General features: G+C 39.4%; 1 protein-coding gene across 5 annotated transcripts in view; it reads left to right on the forward strand.

Annotated features, from left to right (window-relative positions):
• The window catches only part of LOC118210741 (chemokine-like protein TAFA-1), a 119607-nt gene that overhangs the window by 93536 nt on the left and 6387 nt on the right, over nucleotides 1-19684 (forward strand). For all 5 annotated transcript variants that reach the window (XR_004761904.1, XR_004761902.1, XR_004761905.1 and 2 more), the window contains exons 3-4: nucleotides 1397-1537; nucleotides 16633-16757. Coding sequence is in view for 1 of the 5 variants with exons in the window: in XM_035387149.1 (XP_035243040.1) it covers nucleotides 1397-1537; nucleotides 16633-16757 (266 nt within the window). In the remaining 4 variants the exon portion in view is untranslated. The remainder of the gene's footprint in view (nucleotides 1-1396; nucleotides 1538-16632; nucleotides 16758-19684) is intronic.

The raw sequence follows: 19684 nt of genomic DNA on the forward strand, positions 1-19684 counted from the left end.
ACGCTGATAGCTGGGTACTCTCCAGCCCCCCGACAGCAGAATTAACCGAGAGCTCGCGATTGCGTGAAGGGGCTCCCCAGTCCCGCTGCCATTGCTCGCAGTCCCAGCCAGGCGCGTGCGAAGCCCAATCGCGGACACAGAGGCGGCTCCCGCAGGAGACCCGGCCCACGCGCCGAAACGCTCGCAGGGCCCTGCGCATTGTCGCAGCGACGCGCTGCAGACTGCAGCAGCCGCGAAACTCGCAGCACATTCCCCTCCTCTTTATTCATGAAATTATCCCTCGTTTCGCAGAGTCTTATCAGCCTCCCTGGGGACGCGCTCTCCCTCTCATGGCAATGACGCTGATCTCACCTTTCGCTAATGGTCATTTGAAACGCATGAGGGTAAAGTGCTGGAAACTTTGAGAGTGGAGGAGAACAGCCGTGTGGATGTTTTGGATGTAACGGATGAAAGAACACTTAATTGTTCTGTGTCTCAGGGCTTATTTTAGAGCCCTGGGATCATGTCTCAATTATCCCACTGTATCAATAGCACATGTGTCTACAGAAATAAAGCAAGAATTTACATTTGTAATTACCATATGGATTTTATTTTTAAATGTCATTCAGCTGCACATAGGTCAGACAACTGTATACCACCTGAAATCAAAAAGGGTTTCTAATTTTACGAACGAATGTCCATTACTATCCTCAAAATTGAATGCTCCAATCAGAATTGTGTTGTTAGCTACCAACTGAATTGCCTTTATTCCCTCGGATTAAGTGATTCTGATCATATATATGCAGTGACTGCTATACTAATGCCCCAAAATGATTATTGCTGTTGCTTTTGGTGTGACTATAAAAAAACATTTGATTTTATTTCCTGTTTTAATCATTATATTATTATAAGTGCATTGGGATTGCAATTGGAAAACTACTTTATTACAGGTGTTTAGCTGTCTGACCATCTTATGAAATGTCATGGCTGCTAGAATTACTTTACATGTAAACAATATACTTGAATTTGGCAGTGATTACCCCATTTAGTTAGTTATACATATTAATTACAAGAGTAATATGATGCATAATTGGCAAATCGTATGTGTATGTAGCAACCAAACACTTATTGTTCAGAAAAAAATGAAATCTCAAGTCCTGCATTCCTCTAAAAATGATCTTTTTGTTGTTGTTTCAAAGAGAATGTTTTATTGAATCCTCTGCAGCCTGCCCAGTGCTGAGGGAATCAAACACTTGTGTATTACAAGCCTTGTAACTGCACAGGTCAAAATAATCGGTGTTAGCATGAATTTTATGTCTTTGTTTGACGTTTACCCACCATTATCTCTCAATACTGTCAATACATTAGGCTCATATCTTATGTCTTAATGCATCACTATTCCTGTCTCCATTTGCAGAGGGTGGAACGTGTGAGGTCATCGCCGCTCACAGGTGCTGTAACAAAAACCGTATCGAAGAACGATCCCAGACTGTAAAGTGTTCCTGCCTACCCGGAAAGGTGGCTGGTACAACAAGGAACAAGCCATCTTGTGTTGACGGTACGTAGAACTGAAGCTGTGAAATATCTTGTTTTCATCCGCTTCAAAATGATTTTTCCATCATTACAGAAATGGGATTTTGTATAAACAATGAAACCCTCATAATGTACATAAAGATTGCACATTAGTTGAAACGGCAAACGATTATATGCAAATTTCCACATTCAGTCATTTTCACTGTGCGGTCATGAGAATAGCAGGCTTGTTTGCTGCAACAGTAAACTTTTCAAGTTACCTTTCATTCTGCAGAATCACCATCAGCCCAATAGATCTTGTCCTTGCAATTAATATGTGTAATGAGTAAGGCTTGTGGCAACAAACTGCTTTGGAATACACTGAAAATCAATATAGCCAAGTGTCAAATATTCTACACAATGACAGAATTTTCCTTAAGGTCGTGAGAGTCTTTTTCTTAATTAATGTAGCCTAACCTTTGTAATATACTATAAGAGAAAATTATCTTGTTTGAAGAAGACATGTGAAACTGTGTGTGTGTGTGTGAGTGTGTGTGTGTGCGTGCGTGCGTGTGCGTGTGCGTGTGTGTTCATCTCATTGGTATCGGACTGGACAATCAAGATCTCTACCTTTGCTGGTGTCTGACACTAACTTTTTAATTATCCCTAATAAATCATTATTATCCGGGAAATAAGCTTTTAATGCAACTGCAAATAATTAAGGGCCCAGGATTAAGCGGGAAATCTATGAAGACTTGTTCCTGATGCAGCTAAACTTTAGCAAGTGGAAAGTAAATAGGTACCTTAAACAAAAACAGGACCATTCACTACATCAAGAGAAGAAAGACATTTTTTTCACATTTGAACATGGTAGAAATTGATTATGGGTGAAATTATTTCACATTCCGTGCCAATCCCAGTCTGCTCAACATGTCTAAAAAAGTGCAAGATAATAGTTTAATGAACCGTGCAGATGCTCTGAACGGTTTCTTTCAAAACGGGTTCAGCGCTTTATAAATATTGCAGAACTCATAAGTGTAACACCAGGAGGAGTTACTTCTACAACAGGCTGAACTGAAATGCCCCTTGTCAAGATTCCATTAATTTGGCAGCACCGCAAGGAATTCTGGGACACTGGGTGCGCCCTGATTAGCTAACAGCTGCGCATGTCTCCTATCATAGCGGCAGAATGATCATTTCCTGCAGAGTCATCCAAACAAAAACCCCAGGCTCAGGTAGTCTGCACTCACCATGACTGACTCAAGAGACTCACATGAAAAACCAATACCACTGTGAAGACACAGATGTTGAACAGAGGAGCTGAGGCAGAAAAATTAATTGTCGACACACCAAAAAGGCTTTCAGATGCCATCCAGAGTCATTTAGTATGATTGAAGAGCTGCATATGCAAACGTTAAGCAAAAAAAAAAAAATATATATATATATATATTAATCTGAGGCCAATCTGAGACATTGAAAAAGGTTATAAACCAAAATATAATTGCAAGAGGATACAATTTTACTTGAAAGGACCTTTCTGTACTGGAACTAGCTTTCATGGTTTTCAGTTGTATCCACTGCATTACGATTTTCATCCAACAGGTTTTGAAAGTGAGTGAGATTTTAACATATGAAGTGACACATAAGCTACCTCAGTATAACCTGAACATTTGACAATTGCACAAGAAAATATGATAATAAATAAAATAAATATATTTATATATAAATATTATTATTATTATTATTTTTTTTTTTTACAGTTATCATGTTTTTATTTACTTGAAAAAAATAAGTTGGCTGACCTTGGACTAATCAAAGTAAACAGGAAATGCTTTGTTTCCATGAAAAAAATTTGAATTTGAAAAAGGAATTTGAAATACAAATGTTTACAGCAAATGAATCGGTGAGACATGGTGGAGAAGATCAAACACTATCTGCAGACACTGGTGGGGCCACGGTCATGCGGAAACCAGGTTCTCAGACAGTATTTTACATTTTTAAATGCTGTCTTATTGTACAAATGAATAACTGTGCTGCACAAATGAAAGCCCTGAAATTATTTCTCTGAGATCTGGGTTTGGCTATTTACAGGTATGCCTCTGTCCAAGGACAGAGTTGTTCTTTGAAGAGGCTGTATTGGACCACGACTCTGTAGCATCCACTTTGTTAGCATAACTGCACCTAGTCTCACCACCTGATCCCAAACTTGCCGTTCTGCTTGAGGCGATATTTCTGTACCCTGCTCGTTCTGCACTGAACACCACTCAAAAATGTAAGCTCTCTTTAAAGTTTAAACATTTAACTGTTAAATCTGCAAATGTCATGATGATTGACTTAAAAATGACAATGTTAATCTTTGGGCTATTTTTCGGCCAGCGCATGGTGTGTTGTGAGCTACACTCGTGCAATGGTATTTTCTTCATGGATTTTGACACGCCTTTGGTAATTTTGTGACCAAAATAGCAGGGGAGGCACAGTTGGGGATAAGTCAGTCAATATTGCATTGCAGAGTGCAATTTTGGTGAAACTTTCAGTTCCCAATCAACATCCATTGGAGGATATTTTTTAACAGAAACCTCTCGAAACGTGCAGCTAAGTGTACAAAAGGTCTTGCCTAATGATATTACTTTGGTGTTCTGGGAGTGTGTGTTTTTGCTAATGTAAATCTCAGCTAAACACAGCAGCTTTTGAAAGAAAGGAAAGAAATCCCCGGATCCCAAGACAGTCATCAGTTTAATTAAAGAGAAAAGTTTGCAAAGTCAGCAGTGGCATTCCAAGGCCAGAACCCAGCACACCTGCCCAAAGTGGTTCCACAAAAGCATACCCATTGTGTAAATAAAATACACAGAGGGTAGGGCTATTGCAATCCTATTCATAGATGTGAGCTTCCTTTAACACATACAACAAAATATCACTTACCTAAAGGCATTCTGCATCAAATGAAGTCAAAGTAAAAAATATGCACTTTAAGTACAACTCAGTTTCTTATCCAAGAGTGTGTTGGCTCCTCAGAGATGCAAGACTGTGCTAGAAAAATAAGCTTGCACGCTGCAACACAAATATCCACCCATGATATATTTTTAAACTATAGCAAACAGTCTGAGCAGACACAGGCCTGAAGCCAGCCTGTTTCTGCTCTCTCTCTCTGGCTTTTATCTGGCAGAAGAATGTTTATTTGGTGGGTAGCTGCTGCTAAGGGCCTGTGTCAGATGCATCAAGGACGAGGCTTCAGAGTTGCACTGAGCGCACGGGGACTGAGATCGCCAGCAAACAGCTGCCTCGTCTCCGAAGACGTCCTCAGCTAGCCGTCACGTAGATGCCTTTAATAGGTTTGTTAGGCAGATTACTGGGCTCGGGTTGCCGGGGCCAGCCTTTCTCGCGGAAACACGCAAGTGTAACCAAAACAATTATTTACCGAAGGCGAGGGAGAGGGCGCACGCGTTCGGAGCGATTATGCCGGGCCGGGCGCTTCCATTTATCTGTTTCACGTCCCCTCGGTCAGGTTAAAAAATGCGATTCTAAACCCGTGGCGTCAGTGGCGCGTCCCTCCAGCGCTGCCACGGCCCAGATAAGCGCTGATCCTCTGGTCCCGCATTGTTAATGTTCTGTCTTTATGAGTAATGAGGACACTTCCGAGGATTGTCTCCTACCCCTGGGAGAATCGCCGGGTCCCGTCCCCCCGCACAAACTGCCAGAGACAATGCTCCATGTCCACATTTTTCACACCGCAGATGCGGGGGCTAAATTTGGAGTGCAATCCTCCTCCCAACGGGTGACTTTTTAAAGACTTTCAGCCAAAGTTGTTGGCATTTGCACCGCTATTTAAAAATGTACTTGTCAAAATTCACCAAAAAGATAATACATTGGAAATATGTATTTTCATATGTTCATAAGTCTTTTTTTTACACTTTCAGCCTTTCAAAAATGATATTTTGATATTTGGAAAATTGTGATATTTAATTATTTGACTAAAAATATTATGCTTCTGTTGATAGTCCCACGCACAGTTTGAGTGTGCTGTCAGATTACTTTACTGTAGCAATCGATTATTAGCTTTGACAAGGAGAGCCATGTCCCAGTTCTGTCAGGCTCGACGAGGATCCCATTGAAGAGCATTCCTTATAGCAAGTCAAACACTCCAGCTTATTTCTCATAGTACATTCAAAGGGAATCAAATATGGTGAGAATGCACAAGTCACCAATACGGAGAAGCAAACATGCAGTGTCTAACACAAGGACACCTACCATTCACTGGTGAACATGCACACACACATGTCCCTGATGCAAGTACACACACTCACTCACATATTATCAATATCAGCTGTTGTAAACTCAAATATGTATTTTTACAGCAAAATACTGTTTTTGTTCTTTTCCATTAAAAAAATCTTCAAAGCCAGTGACTGAGAAAGTCATAATCAATGGATATCAAACGTGTCTGGCTCCTCTTGCCACTGGGAAACTACTCCTGCTTTGTGGACAACACTTTCTGCAGGAAATAAATTCCCTAACATGGGATGAAGGTGATTAAGATGTTTACCTATTAAATAAATATCATTAAAATAAATGTTGACATGAAAAGTTGCCTTCTAAAGGTACCACTGCAGTGCCACTAGATCCCTTCTCTGTTGGGGCATTGTTATATTGGTGTGTTCCCATTACATACATATATATAAACAGACACACAGACACAGACACACACACACGCACATGCACACGCACACACACGGAAGGGATTGTAATAGACTGTAATATCCATAGTTCCAGTGATGCTCGATTCCATTCGGATAAGCATGTCTCAAATCACTCCCAGAGACTCCATCAAATTCCTTACATTAATGACAGCATACATACTTCTATTCATTTCTGTGTCCGACTTAATATAGTGTTCATTAACTTACACATGTCTCCCTGCATCACAGTCAGCGTACGGAGGGGGAGGCAGAGACAATTAATTGAGTGTATAAAATGAGGTAAAAAGTGGAATATAGAGAAAGTCATTTAGTGGGAAATGTGATATATGTGTCTTCCACTTCATTAATGTGTTGACTCATGACATTGCTTCTGCCTGAGAAACATAAAATTGTAAATCAAGCATTACCATAACTGCTTTCTGAAAAGAAATCACCTCTCGTGATTACTTCACATGAATCCAAATTTGCAGCGTGTCCGTGAGCATTATAACTGTGACTTCTTTTCTCTGGTGTAGGAGATAGAGATTCATCAGACTGCACATGTATCAATCCTACCAACATTACAGCCATAAAGTGACAATTATTTAGCTAGCCTATGGTCAATGAATGAAAATTTGTCCCTGGTGGAAATGTTTGTTCTTCTGAATTTCACTTCGTACCATAGTTTAGTTTGGTGGTTACAGACTCTACCCACATTGTCAGAGCTTGTGTGCTGGCTTTTCCTTGTCTGAGAGAGATCCCACTCTACTTCCCCTGCATGGTGTTGTCTTACAGAGCACCCTGACAAAACATTTTATCAAAGGGTCTATTGAAGGAAGGATGAATTGTTAGCATAGTGGAACTGTACAACTGAACATGTTTACAACCCAACTGTCATTTTGACAACAAGCATCAAATTAGCACCAGCTGCATTTGTATTGGCTATGTGAAATGTCTTTGTGCACTTTAACAGTATAAAATTCAATAGTAAACATTCAAGTAATGGAATGGGGTGGCCGTAAATCTAGCACTATTGAGAATTCTTATACAAATGGGAGCAAATGTAACATTATCTACTTTTAGTATTAGTATTACAGTAGTGAATTATTAGGTAAACGTCAAGTGGCTCTTTTTACAGAGTCTTGCCAAATGCAGAGGGTCCCACCTGGTTGTGTTATCACTGTGGTAGTCTTCTAAACGCACAGAAATTTAGAGAGTCTGGTTTTTTGTTTTCTCTAAAGGCTTGTAAGCACTCTGGCACTGCATCGACCTTCACTGGGCTCTCAGTCACCAAAGACCTCATTAGTAACCTTACCACCAACCTGACTTGAGGAAAACTAATCTTTGACCAGGAGAGATCACTCACATTCAGGGATAAAAGTGAGATTTTGCTGCCTTGCCTGGAGTAGAACAAGTGAAACCACATCGATGCGGAGGCTTACTCCTGTCTCAGGGTTATGTTACCGCATTATGAAATAAATACAAGATTCCTTCACAAATCTACCATTTACCACTTTTTCTTCAAAATGATGTTTGTTTTATTATATATATATATATATATATATATATATATACATGTACATATATAATTACATATATATATATATAATTTTAATTTTATTTATTGATGAGTGACAGATTAAATAAAAAACCAACATGAAGTGCCTTAGTAAGGTGTTGAGCCACCACTGTGGAGGCATTTTTGTAGCAAAAGTCACAAATATGTAAATGAGTTTCACAAATATCTAAACAGTGTCACAAATATGTACAATGCAAGTCGCAAATATGTAGAATGGATTCACAAGTATGTTGTATGGGTTCATAAATATGTAATATGGGAGTCGCAAATATGTAGAATGGATTCACAAATATGTAAAATGTGAGTTGCAGTTTTGCTAATGGACTAATGCTAATGCTTTGGTGGGGACGTTCGTTCAACCAATCAGAAGAGCGTATTCGCGATGACATTTTAATTTGTCTTTGGGACATATTGATGTTATGCAAATGAAAGCAGTCATGTTTAATACTTTGTCACCATATCATTTGCATGCAACAACTGCTTAAAGTCTGCAACACATGGACATCATCAGGTGCTGAGTATCTTCCCTGGTGATGCTCTGCCAGGCCTGTATGGCAGCCAATGTCAGCTCCAGCTTGTTTCAAGGGCTAGTTGCCTTAAATTTCCTCTTCAGCATATAAAATGCATGTTCAATTGGATTCAGATCTGGTGAATGACTTGGCCAGTCAAGAATTTTCCAGTTTTTGGCTTTTTATTTTATTTTATTTTTTTTGCTGTAACAAAAGCAGAAAAGATGCTTCCGTGCTGCTATCAGCAGTTGCATCATCAATGAAGGCAAGGGAGTCAGTACCTGTAGCATCCATACATACGCTACTGTGTTTTGACGCTACTGCGTCATCATCAAAGTCATATAAAGGCACCATGTTCCACAGATGAGGGGAGGTGCTTTGGATCTTGGGCAATTCCTTTTGGGCTCCACACTTTGCTCTTGTCATCATTCTGTACAAGTGAATCTTGATCTCACCTGTCCACAGGTCCTTTTTCCAGAACTTTAAGCTCATTTAAGGTACTTCTTAGCAACCTGTAACCTGGCAATCCTGTTTTTGCAGCTAACTAGTGGTTTACAACTTTCCGTGCAGCCGGTACTTCTGTTCAAAAGTCTTCTGCAGACAGTAGTCACTGACACAACTGCACCTGCCTCCTGAAGAGTGTTTCTGAGCTGTCAGCCAGGTGTTTGGGGGGTTTTCTTCATTATGGTGAGAATTCTTCGGTCATTAACTGTCGAAGTCTTCCTTAGCCTACCAGGCCCTTAGTGATTACTGAGCCCACCAATGCTCTCTTTCTACTTAATGATGTTCCAAACAATTGATTTTGGTAAGCCTAAGGTTTGGCCTATGTCTCTGACAGTTTTTTTTCTTCTTATTTCTGAGCCTCATGCAGACTTCCTAGACATTCATTGGTACAACTCTGGTCTTCATTTTGACAAATGCCAATAACAGACTCCAAAAGCCTAGAATCAAGACTAGAAACTGAAAGCTCTCTTCCACCTACACTAAGGAAGTAATTGAACTAACAGAAACACCTGTACAGCCATTTGTCCCAAACATTATTGTTCCCCCAAAATAGGGAGATTATGTATAAAACGTGCTGTAATTTCTATGTGGTGGTGAAAATTTATAAACACACCCTTTACTAAAAGCTAACAATCTACACTTTAACCACACTTGCATTGTTTGATTACAAATCTAAAACTGTGGAGTAGAGTGAAAACAAGAAAAAACATATCTTTGTCCCAAACATTATGGAGCTCATATATAATAACAAAGACAAAATAAACTGGTACTCACAATTCACACAATGCGTGCTATTCACTGTATATGAAAGATTTTTGGCATAAATGAGGTGATCCATAAAAGAAACATTAACTGATATCACACTCTTCTTTAACTTGGTGAATGCTAATTGAATATTTTTGTCAAAAACACCATGACCCTGAGCTGCAATGACTGTAAACTGTTTACTGTTGGCAGGCATGTCAAACCCTTGAGAAGCCTTCATTTTCCAGCAAGGTGAAGAACTCATTCATCATCTCATGAGACATGTTATTTTACCCTACTACTCTGATTCTAGCGACCTGTCAAATGTTATCATCTGTGGTCATCGTGATGACGTATGGGCATTCTGTCTCTCACAATTGTTTTAAAAGTACTGATAGGCCTTTGCTTCTTCTGAAAGGCTGTTAATGAGCAGTTTAATTGCACCCAGACTCTGAATTTCCCTCAGGCACAGCAGGCATTAGCTATATTCTCATGTGAAGAGAACATTTTCTCCGCTCGGTTTCAACGGACCTGGGCCTGGCTTTGTGTAAAGGCTCTCTTTTGCTTCCGTGTCTCAACATCCTTCGGGCATATGACACTAATAAACTGAGCACTTTGAATGATGAGCAAAACAAAGTTCTCCATAGAAACTCACTGAACTATTTGAAGCTGAAGTGGTGCTTGTAGCCTTTTCTTGTGATGTTAATGCTAAACCACGCAGTAGTTAACTTTGAATCAGCGCTTATGGGTGGATATCAGCAGCAGGTGCAGGAGTGTGAGTCCACAGTGAGTGGGTTGTCACTTTATTGTTGTTACTGTTGAGGTAACTGCTATGTCATTCACCCCATACATCGCATTCTATTTGTTTAAATACAAATAAACGTTTGTATTTAATTTGTATTTAAATACAAAGTCATACGACAATTGTTGAATACAACATTTAAATACAAATCAACATGCTAGCAATGTGCTTCTATTTTCTTGGAGGACTATCAGTGTAAGGACTGAACAATATTCACATTTATGTTGACATGCTGATGTTTAAATGAGATATTGGGTCCTGTTTACTGAAAGCTTTTCTCTCAGTGCCATTCAGTTCTTTAACAAAGCACTCTTTCTGCTGTAAATCCTTACAGACTATTCACAAGGGCACTTCCCCTTACAAAACACAAATTACCACTAAGCACTACTTCCATTGTTACATCTGTACAATTGAAGCTACTATCAGCACAATACCAAAGGCAACATGGAATTATACACATTAATTTAGCTAATTATATGTTCCATTGTATCCTGCTGGTGTGTGTCACTAACTTTCCCAGGTGTAGAATACCAGGACATGGGGTGAGGGCATTTCTTTCATAACAAAGACGCTGGACCATCAGCACTGCACAAGCCTGATAATCAGTGACTGATTGTGTGCTCAACTATTGTCATTTCAAGTCAATTAATCAAGTTGCTGTCTGACTTGCATGGTCAGGCTCTGTTTCATTAATAAAGCAGGTTCTGGGTATTCATTATAAGTATAAATTCAGTCAATACCCTGACTGAAAGGCCACACAAGAGTGTTTTTATAGCTAATCAAGAGCCGGCTCACGGTCAGAAGTGCACTGATTAATTCAAAGTAACGGCTTCCCCTCTGACCCCTATGTGTCGGGTCGACCCAGAACCCAAGATTTCATTCCACCCACTTGCTAATGTCAAACAAGGTCAGGATTCCCAATAAGCACAAGAATTAGTTTGCCCACAGTTATTGACCCACACCAACACTGCCACTCACTTGAACTTTCCTTTTCATCTTCAATTTATACAAATTAAGTGTGTTACCTCATTTCATCTAATGACTGATTACACTTCAGTTTTCATTGAGCAGGTCTACAAATCATTTACCTGTTATTAATTTAAAAGAATAACACATAGCTGAGAGTGATGGGCACATTTCTTAGGGGATTAACATTCCGTACCTGAATGTAGAGTTTATACTTAGCTCTGATTGCTGGTAGGGCATTGATGTAAAAACAAATTGGCATGGAGAAGCTATAGAGAAGCTGAAAGTGTTCACCATTATCTGGTGTGATGTATTGATTCGGCCAAACAGTAAATTAACACCTGCAGAAAACCATGAAAATTTAAACCTAATTGCTTTCCACTCCTAATCTTGACTGGACGCAATCAATAGATGGCATAGGAAAGACACTTAAAGCCACCAAAATTATTGGAAACCTATCCTGTTGCCTTGATAGATATGAAGTAAGAACCACTTGTCAAGCATCTACCATAAACATGATATAAGGTCTTGAAGAATCACCACTACAAAACACCAGGGATAATTTGCACCCCCCCCCCCTCCCGCCCCCAATCCCCCAGCATTAGCTCTCATCCAATGCGGATGTAAATTATTCATCAGCAGTACTGCTATTGTCCATGGAGCACAGTTATGCCTTTGTTCTCCGTTTCGGATCTTCATACAACGATAGAAAGTACACGTCCAGCACAGAGTAATGACCAGGCCACGTAGGTCACTGGCCCCTGGTGTACCGCACTACTCCAATAATCCACTTCCCTCATGTTGAGGAAAGGGTGAGATGGCCTGAGCTTGCTGATGCTGTGACTTTTCCATGCAGGGGGCATTGGGGAGGCATTATAGTGGATTGCAGCCGGGCCCTCCTCCAATACAGAAGGTCATGCGGTGCAAACTTGGCGTGGGTCTGAAGAGCACTGCCCTCTTTGCTCGCGCGGTCAACTCTCGCTGCTGCTCAGTAGTTCAGAGAGAGAGAACAAAAAAAAACAACACTGGGAGACTTCCATCCATAAAAGTTTCATCCATAAAACTTTTTTAAAAAAACCCTCCCATGCAGATTGTTTAATTTTAATTCATGTGATTTTGTGTGGTTGAAAGAAAACACAGCCTCATACATTTCACATGATCAGCAAGCATTACTCCCCAATGCATTCAAACTAGACCAATGTTTGCATTTGACTTTTGTATATAATAGCAGGCCAAATCTGAATGACTGAAAAAGCTCCATAAATGAGGAATTTATTGGCTTATCTCAAGTTAATCTGTTTGGTAACCAGGATTTTTTTTAAATTAATTAAATATGTCTCTTTGCATGCCACTTTTACTTGAAATTCATATACAAGAATGTAAGGTACACATTTCTTCTATTTTCACAATTACACTGTAATAATATACTGAACTAACTTTATTGTGAGTTCATACTTGGGGTGTCTTTCCTTGAAATATCAGCACTACTTCAAGAGAATTATGAATTTTAATTCTATTTTTTTTTTTCAATTTACACAGTAATTTTTCAATTTACACAGTGTGTGAGTGTGTGTGTGTGCGTGTGTGTATTAGATTACATATTATTATATTATATTACTGCATGTGTGTGATGGTGTGCTTTGTTGCCAAGAAAATTGAATTTGTACATTTGCTGAAATCAAACTAAACTACAGTCTGCAATCCGTCTTGAATATAATTCAGTGCATAGAATCCTACAAAGGCTATGCCATTGTTTAGGTGCACAGTAAATGGCTGGAACCATTTAAGAAAATTGACACAGAGCTCCCCGATGCTGGCTGTAAGGATAAGACAACAATCAGATTTATGATTTGTCTCGATGTCCATACTGCCTTCGGTACCAATAGAATTTCTCATTTGTTCCGTACAAAGGAATACACATGATATATTACACCTGTTAAAAGCACATGTGTATTGTGCATGTTGGAAAATTCTGTAATCTGCATTAAAGCACAATCCATGTGTCTCTGTGTACAATAAATATCATTTGTTTTGTATGCAAAATCTGTCTCATATTCTCACATCCTTGGTAAGTCAGTATATTAATCTAATCTCTACCTTTTCTCAAAGATTGATTTTTCTTTTGCAGGTAATACTCCACCATTTTCAATTTAGCTTGAATCCCGCATTGAAAGTGTTGAATATAAATCCTAGCCAGGCTTGTAATGAAAAAGTAGTTTTCAGGCTGGCTTTTCAAAACATGAAAATAGAGCAAATAGAAAACAGTCCCATCATATTGCAGGAGAATTCAGCATTATGGTGTTTGGCACGTGCCCTTATCTATTTTTTCCATTTAAACAGATCGACATTACCAAGCTCAGGAAGCATGTAATCTGTTGTATAACAGTAGGTGACCACTGTAATGATTGCTATTTAAAATATGGAACTTAAGTAATATTAAGGGGAAACAGTCCCATCACATTGCAAAACTACAGTATTATTGTGCTTGATAGGGTGCTTGGTACAGTACATGTCTTATCTGTTTTTCCATTCAAACAGATCAACATTGTCAAGCTCAGGAAACGTGACCTGTTGTGAAACAGCAGATGATGGATGTAATTAATTAAATCTGAAATATGAAATTCAAGGAATGCACACTACGATTATATACAGTATTGTTCATTGCATATTGTCAAACCGTGTTTTTGTGTCTTTCACTTGTCATTGTGTACACATATAATTTTATTTTGAAACATACATTTTATTGAAACATGCGCTGTAATATGTTTTTGGGATAAGAGGCAATGTACAACAACTCCCACATGGTACACTTAATTTCCAGATTCTGAACACCAGAATAGTAGAGTTCACACACTGCACACAAATGGGACAGCAGAGTAGCTAAAATAGTGAGACATGAGACAGAAAGGAGCCATACATTGCCATGGCATAGTTTCTGAGCTTAGCGTAGCTCTGTGAACACTACATAAAACACTGAGGTGTACAAAAGAAAAAAAGAAACACAACACAAGGATTGAATTCCTGTCGGCAAAGCAGCACCTTCCAACCTGGCAGCCTTTCTCAGGCAGTTTTACGCAGCCTATGAGATTGAGAAGTCTTGATTTTCTCTGAGTCAGGTACAGCTGTACTCTCTGAGCATACAAGTGCAACTAAGCTAAAAAAAAAAAAAAAAACATATCTGCTGTACTATCATATTTGCAGTACTATTTTGGTTATGCCAGTGCCCCTATTTTTGATTTTCAGAAATATTACAGACATAGAGCAGATGAGACCATTTTAAATCCTAGTGAGATAAATGCCTCAGGCCAGCCTCCATATTGCAGAATGTCATCCATTTGACCATTCACTAGCATTAGAGTGAATGTGATGGATGACAGTGGGGGAACAGTCCCTGTATTAAGCACAAGCTTCACGTTTGTCCTAGCCGCTGAGGACATCTGCCCAAGCTTGCCACTCTTTGATTCAAAAATCAATCCAAAAATTAATTCACAAGTTTACAAATCAAGGGTGTCTCCGTCATGCGTGGGATTTCTGTGTAATAACCACCATGGGACACATACTGACTGAAGTTGAAAATGAAAAGTGACAGAGTAATGTGCTATCATTACTTATCTTCCCAGATTGATGCAGGGCCCTCAGATTAATGGGTGATTGGTTCCTGGACAGAATCAGAAATGGATTACTTCACTTCATACACCCTGTGCTCACAGTCTCCCTGTGTGAACGTTTGGGACCAGGACATGCCTGGGATGCTTGACTCAGTAAACGTGTCATTGGAGCCAATAAGGATCACATAGAGACATTGTGTTCCATTTTGAAACACATTTATTTCATGGTGGACTATGCACAGAAGCAGTAATGCATGAGCAGGACATTTCAATTCTGTACACTCTCCCTGACTGGCTCTTAAGTGTGAAAAGAACTGCCTAGCGTTATTGATTAATCGTTGCCCAGTAACCTTGGTTACACCAACAGCAGAGAAACTATAGAAAGAATGAGAGGTGGTATATCATTTTTAACCTTCAAATTCCTGTCTGGCTGAACTGTATATAACAGCAATTCATGGGTATATTAATGTTGTGCAGTGGGCACTGGATTTGTGGATAAATGAAGAGAATGATTTATAGGCAAAACCATGTTTATTTATTGAATGGAAGTGTTAAGTGATTTATGATGATTGATAATGATCTATAAAGACCTACAAACGCGCAGCCAATCCCAACACACAATGGCGTATTTGTTGCTTTTGTATTACTCGGCTAATTGTGCTTTGGGGAGAGGGCGTGTCTTTATAGACCATGCATATGAGGGGCAGTTTTGCAGACAGCAATGAATAGCTAAGAAAATCAAAGGTCTGTGCACATTTTATGAATCCCAAATTGTTTTATTATAGGAACTTTTATTAGGAACAAAAGTACGCAGAAGGTTTTGAGAATGAGGCCCATTGTATTTTTGTGTTGAAATTAGTCCACAAATATAACTTAATTCCCACATTTTATTAATGTGGGTTAAACATTGCTTAACAGTGCCAACATAATTTTGAATGCTTGATGATGTAGATATTATATGCTTATTAAGCATTTATAAAAGGACAATTTTTATAAAAGAGTTATCAAATCTATACTCCTATCGTAGTTTCCCTTGAAAGGCAGTCTAGCAGTGAGAGCCATCTGAATCAAGTTACTCAGATGAACACACACACACACAAATCCCTTTGTGGAATTTCATTTCAGTTAGAGGAATCATGCAAGCACACGTCCACACTCTTAAGGCAATGTTAAAATATAAGATTACTGCCTCTCCATTCACAAACATAATAGCATAATGATTACTGTTTATGCAAGACGTTGCACACAGTGAATTTATTTATAACAAAATTACTTTGAGAGAAAATGCCAATAGAACCCTCAACTCAAGTGTTTAAAATTCATACATATTGCCATAATTTGATAACTATTTCAATGAAGTAGTATGTGATTATTTCAGAAACTGTTGTTTAGAAGCTATTGTTTAGGAAAAGGTAAAGCCATATCAAGGACAGTTTTGTGAGAGGTTAAAATCCAGTGCATTTAGCAGGATATACCAAGCATTTAAAAGAGGGCTTTGGAAGGTACGTCCATTTGGAATAAGGTAGGTATGTCCAAATGAACACTTCATGGAGTTTGCTTTAAAAATGCCTTGCACATAAATAACTGTTTATTTCTGTGCGCATTGTTGGCCTGTGATATAATGTGACATGTTTGAGGCACACGGCGAGTATGGGGGATTACCTCCTCTGCTCTTTGACCAGACCAGACAGGCCCAGCTTGTGCGTGTCTGACACGGTGAACTCAGTGCCATCTGTTTCCTCCCCACCCCCCGCAGCATCCATTGTGATTGGCAAGTGGTGGTGTGAGATGGAGCCCTGTCTGGAGGGAGAGGAGTGCAAGACGCTTCCAGACAATTCCGGCTGGATGTGTTCCTCGGGGAACAAAATCAAGACGACGAGGGTAAGACCCCCCTACCAACCCAAACACAGCACAGAACCATTGAAAACATGCACGGATGAAGCTCGATTGCACACTATAAGCCAGTATCTACATTATCTATATTTAATTTAAATATAATATTTAATGGCTTGTTATGCCAGTGTGTTGTAATTTATCACACTAGAAGATAAGAAGATATAGATATAGATATAGATATAGATATTGATATAGGATTATAACCCATGCCCCGTGCAGCTGCACACTGCATGCATTACAGGATGTCTTCATGCTGTACTTGATATTGTTGTCAGGTGTCACACTTTTTGAATGACTCCCCTTTTTTATAGCCAATGAATTGTAGTTCTCATGTTGAACTGGCTGGATTACATGTCAGTCAAATATATGTGTGATTTTAGTATTATGACATACTTTCTGTGGGAAAGTTTTTTATGGAATTAGACCAACACCATCCTACTCACATCAATTTGTCGCAAAGGTATTTGTGTTATTACAAGCTTCATTGGGGAAGATAGCCAGCTCAAACAGTGGACAAGCTTACATTTGAACACATATTTTATACAGGGAGCTTGCTGGTGGATGGTGGCCAGCAGTATTTTATACAGCTAACAGTTATTAGCTTGCTGCCTCGTTATAAAGAAACAAGCTTGGAGTGATATGCAATCAAAACATTAAATTATGTTGTACATCCTGCTAAAGCAGAAGTTTTAGTGGGTTTATTCATATTTTGCTGTGTTTTGGACATAACAGTTCAGAAAGTGACTGGTAGTTCCTCCAGACAATATATAATTGGTCATTGCTTAAGATTTTAGTCGGCAGGGTTTTCCCTCTCAGGGTGCAAGAGCAGGGTGCAAGAGCAGCTTCTCTAGCAGATCAAGCGCCTGCAAGCTGCCTATTCCAACTGTGCAGAAAGTGCACTCCTTCAACATAGGTCAGCTGGTGGGTTGCGAAGTGAAATAAGCGGAGGCTGGTATACATGCTCCTGTGGAGATGCATGGTATGCTTGTCTGCCCTACCAAACTGCAGAACCTACATGAATGCTGTCATTCTTATTTGTAAGAAAATAAAAAGTGAAATATAACTGATTAAAAATACATATAAGCAAAGATGTATACTCTCTGGAGTAGACGGGAGCAGGCTTACTTTGTTGTGTGCTTAGTATTGAAGAGTTTTGGAGTCATGAGTAAACAAAGTCTAAAGGACAGCAATGAGTACAGAAAGTCTGATAAGAAAGTAATGTGAGTGATGCCTGACAACAAACTCCAGTAAAGCCTGAGGGAAAAAAACACTGAGTGACACCTGACACCCAGTAATAGAATCCAGAGAAGCACGAGGATGTCCTAAATCATGCCCTGTGCAGCTTCCAACTGCCAACTCAAATCGGAATCTTTTAGTTCTATGGCAGTGTCTGCTTACTAACGAAACTACATGAGTACTAAAACGTTTTTTTAAACCAGTGAACAAGGTTTTTCCTGTGAGTGCATACTGAGAGAGTAATAAGAGACTTATCTGTGAAAATATCAGTTTCAACAGGAATATTAGCAAAAATGCGAATGCATCATTAGAAAACACTACAATTAGTACAATGCTGTTCACTAGATGCTATTCTTTAAAAAGTGTTTGAGAGAGAATAAGGCACATGTCCAACACCACGCACCACCCAAGAACTTCAGAATATGACATGAAGAGGGAGAGTCACCAGGTGCATAAAGCACCAAAGCTTTCTGGTCCTTCATATCAGAAAGTATCTCAGTGAGCTATGAACAGACTGTCAAGTGACCTGTCACCGAGAAATGAATGTGAGAAATATACCTTCAGGGACTGTACACTTTGGACACATATGTCATATCACGTTGCATGTATACATACTGCACATACAGACATGTATACGTACTATTTACAGCTAAATGCAAAAGTATTGGGACAGTGACATATGTGTTGCTGTTTTTGCTCCAGCACATTGGATTTTAAATAAAGCAATGAATATGCTGTTAAAGTGCAGACTGTCAGCTTTAATTTTAGGGCATATCAAGTGATCTCTGTCAGAATTACAGCCCTTTCTATACATAGTCTCCCCATTTTAAGAGAGCAAAAATAACTGGATAATTGGTCCAGTGGTTTCTTGGCTAGCTGTGTGTTCTTGCATCATAGGTTCATGCACAAGAAAGCTAGCAAAAGGTCTGTGGGTGGAATTTGCATTTGGAGTTTCTTCCTGTTGTCTCGCAACATGAGGACAAAATAAGTGCCGATGCCAGGAAAGCAGGCCATCCTGAGGTTATAAAATCTGGATAAATCAATCAGACACAAATCAAAATCATTTGGTGTATCAAAATCAACAGTGTGATACCCTGCTATGAAGCCTGAACATACTAGTGAGCTCAGCAATAGCAAACAACCTGGTAGACTACGGAAGGCCACAGTAGTGGATGACCAAAGAATACTTTCAATCAGGGCCGCAGATAAGGAGGGAAAACTGGAATACTTTGTCCTGGGCCTGGGGGGGCAACACATTGTCCCAGTCCTGAGAAATCATAGCTGGGGCCCTGCTTTCAGTTTTGGAAAAAAAACTCCCCGTCAAACGGATCAAGAACACTTTCCAGGATGTAGGCATAGATGTGTCAAAGACTACCTTAAAAAGAAGACTACACCAACATAGCCTCTGAGGGATGCAAGATACAAACTACATGTACGCCGCAAGACCCCGAACATTCTGGTAAAGCAACCAGGGGCAAAAAGTGGAATGTTGGCAGGCCAAGTCAATCACCGATCCTCTGACTATAATTTGTACACAGATTACCCGAGATGGCTGTAAATACCCTCAAATTAAAGTCTGCACTTTAATGTCATATTCCCTCATATTCATTGTTTTATATTTCAAATTCAATCTGCTGTACAGACTACAGAGCCAAAACAACCTTTAACTGTATGTT

Source organism: Anguilla anguilla, chromosome 13 (genome assembly GCF_013347855.1).
Source record: "Anguilla anguilla isolate fAngAng1 chromosome 13, fAngAng1.pri, whole genome shotgun sequence".
Taxonomy (NCBI): Eukaryota; Metazoa; Chordata; class Actinopteri; order Anguilliformes; family Anguillidae; genus Anguilla; species Anguilla anguilla.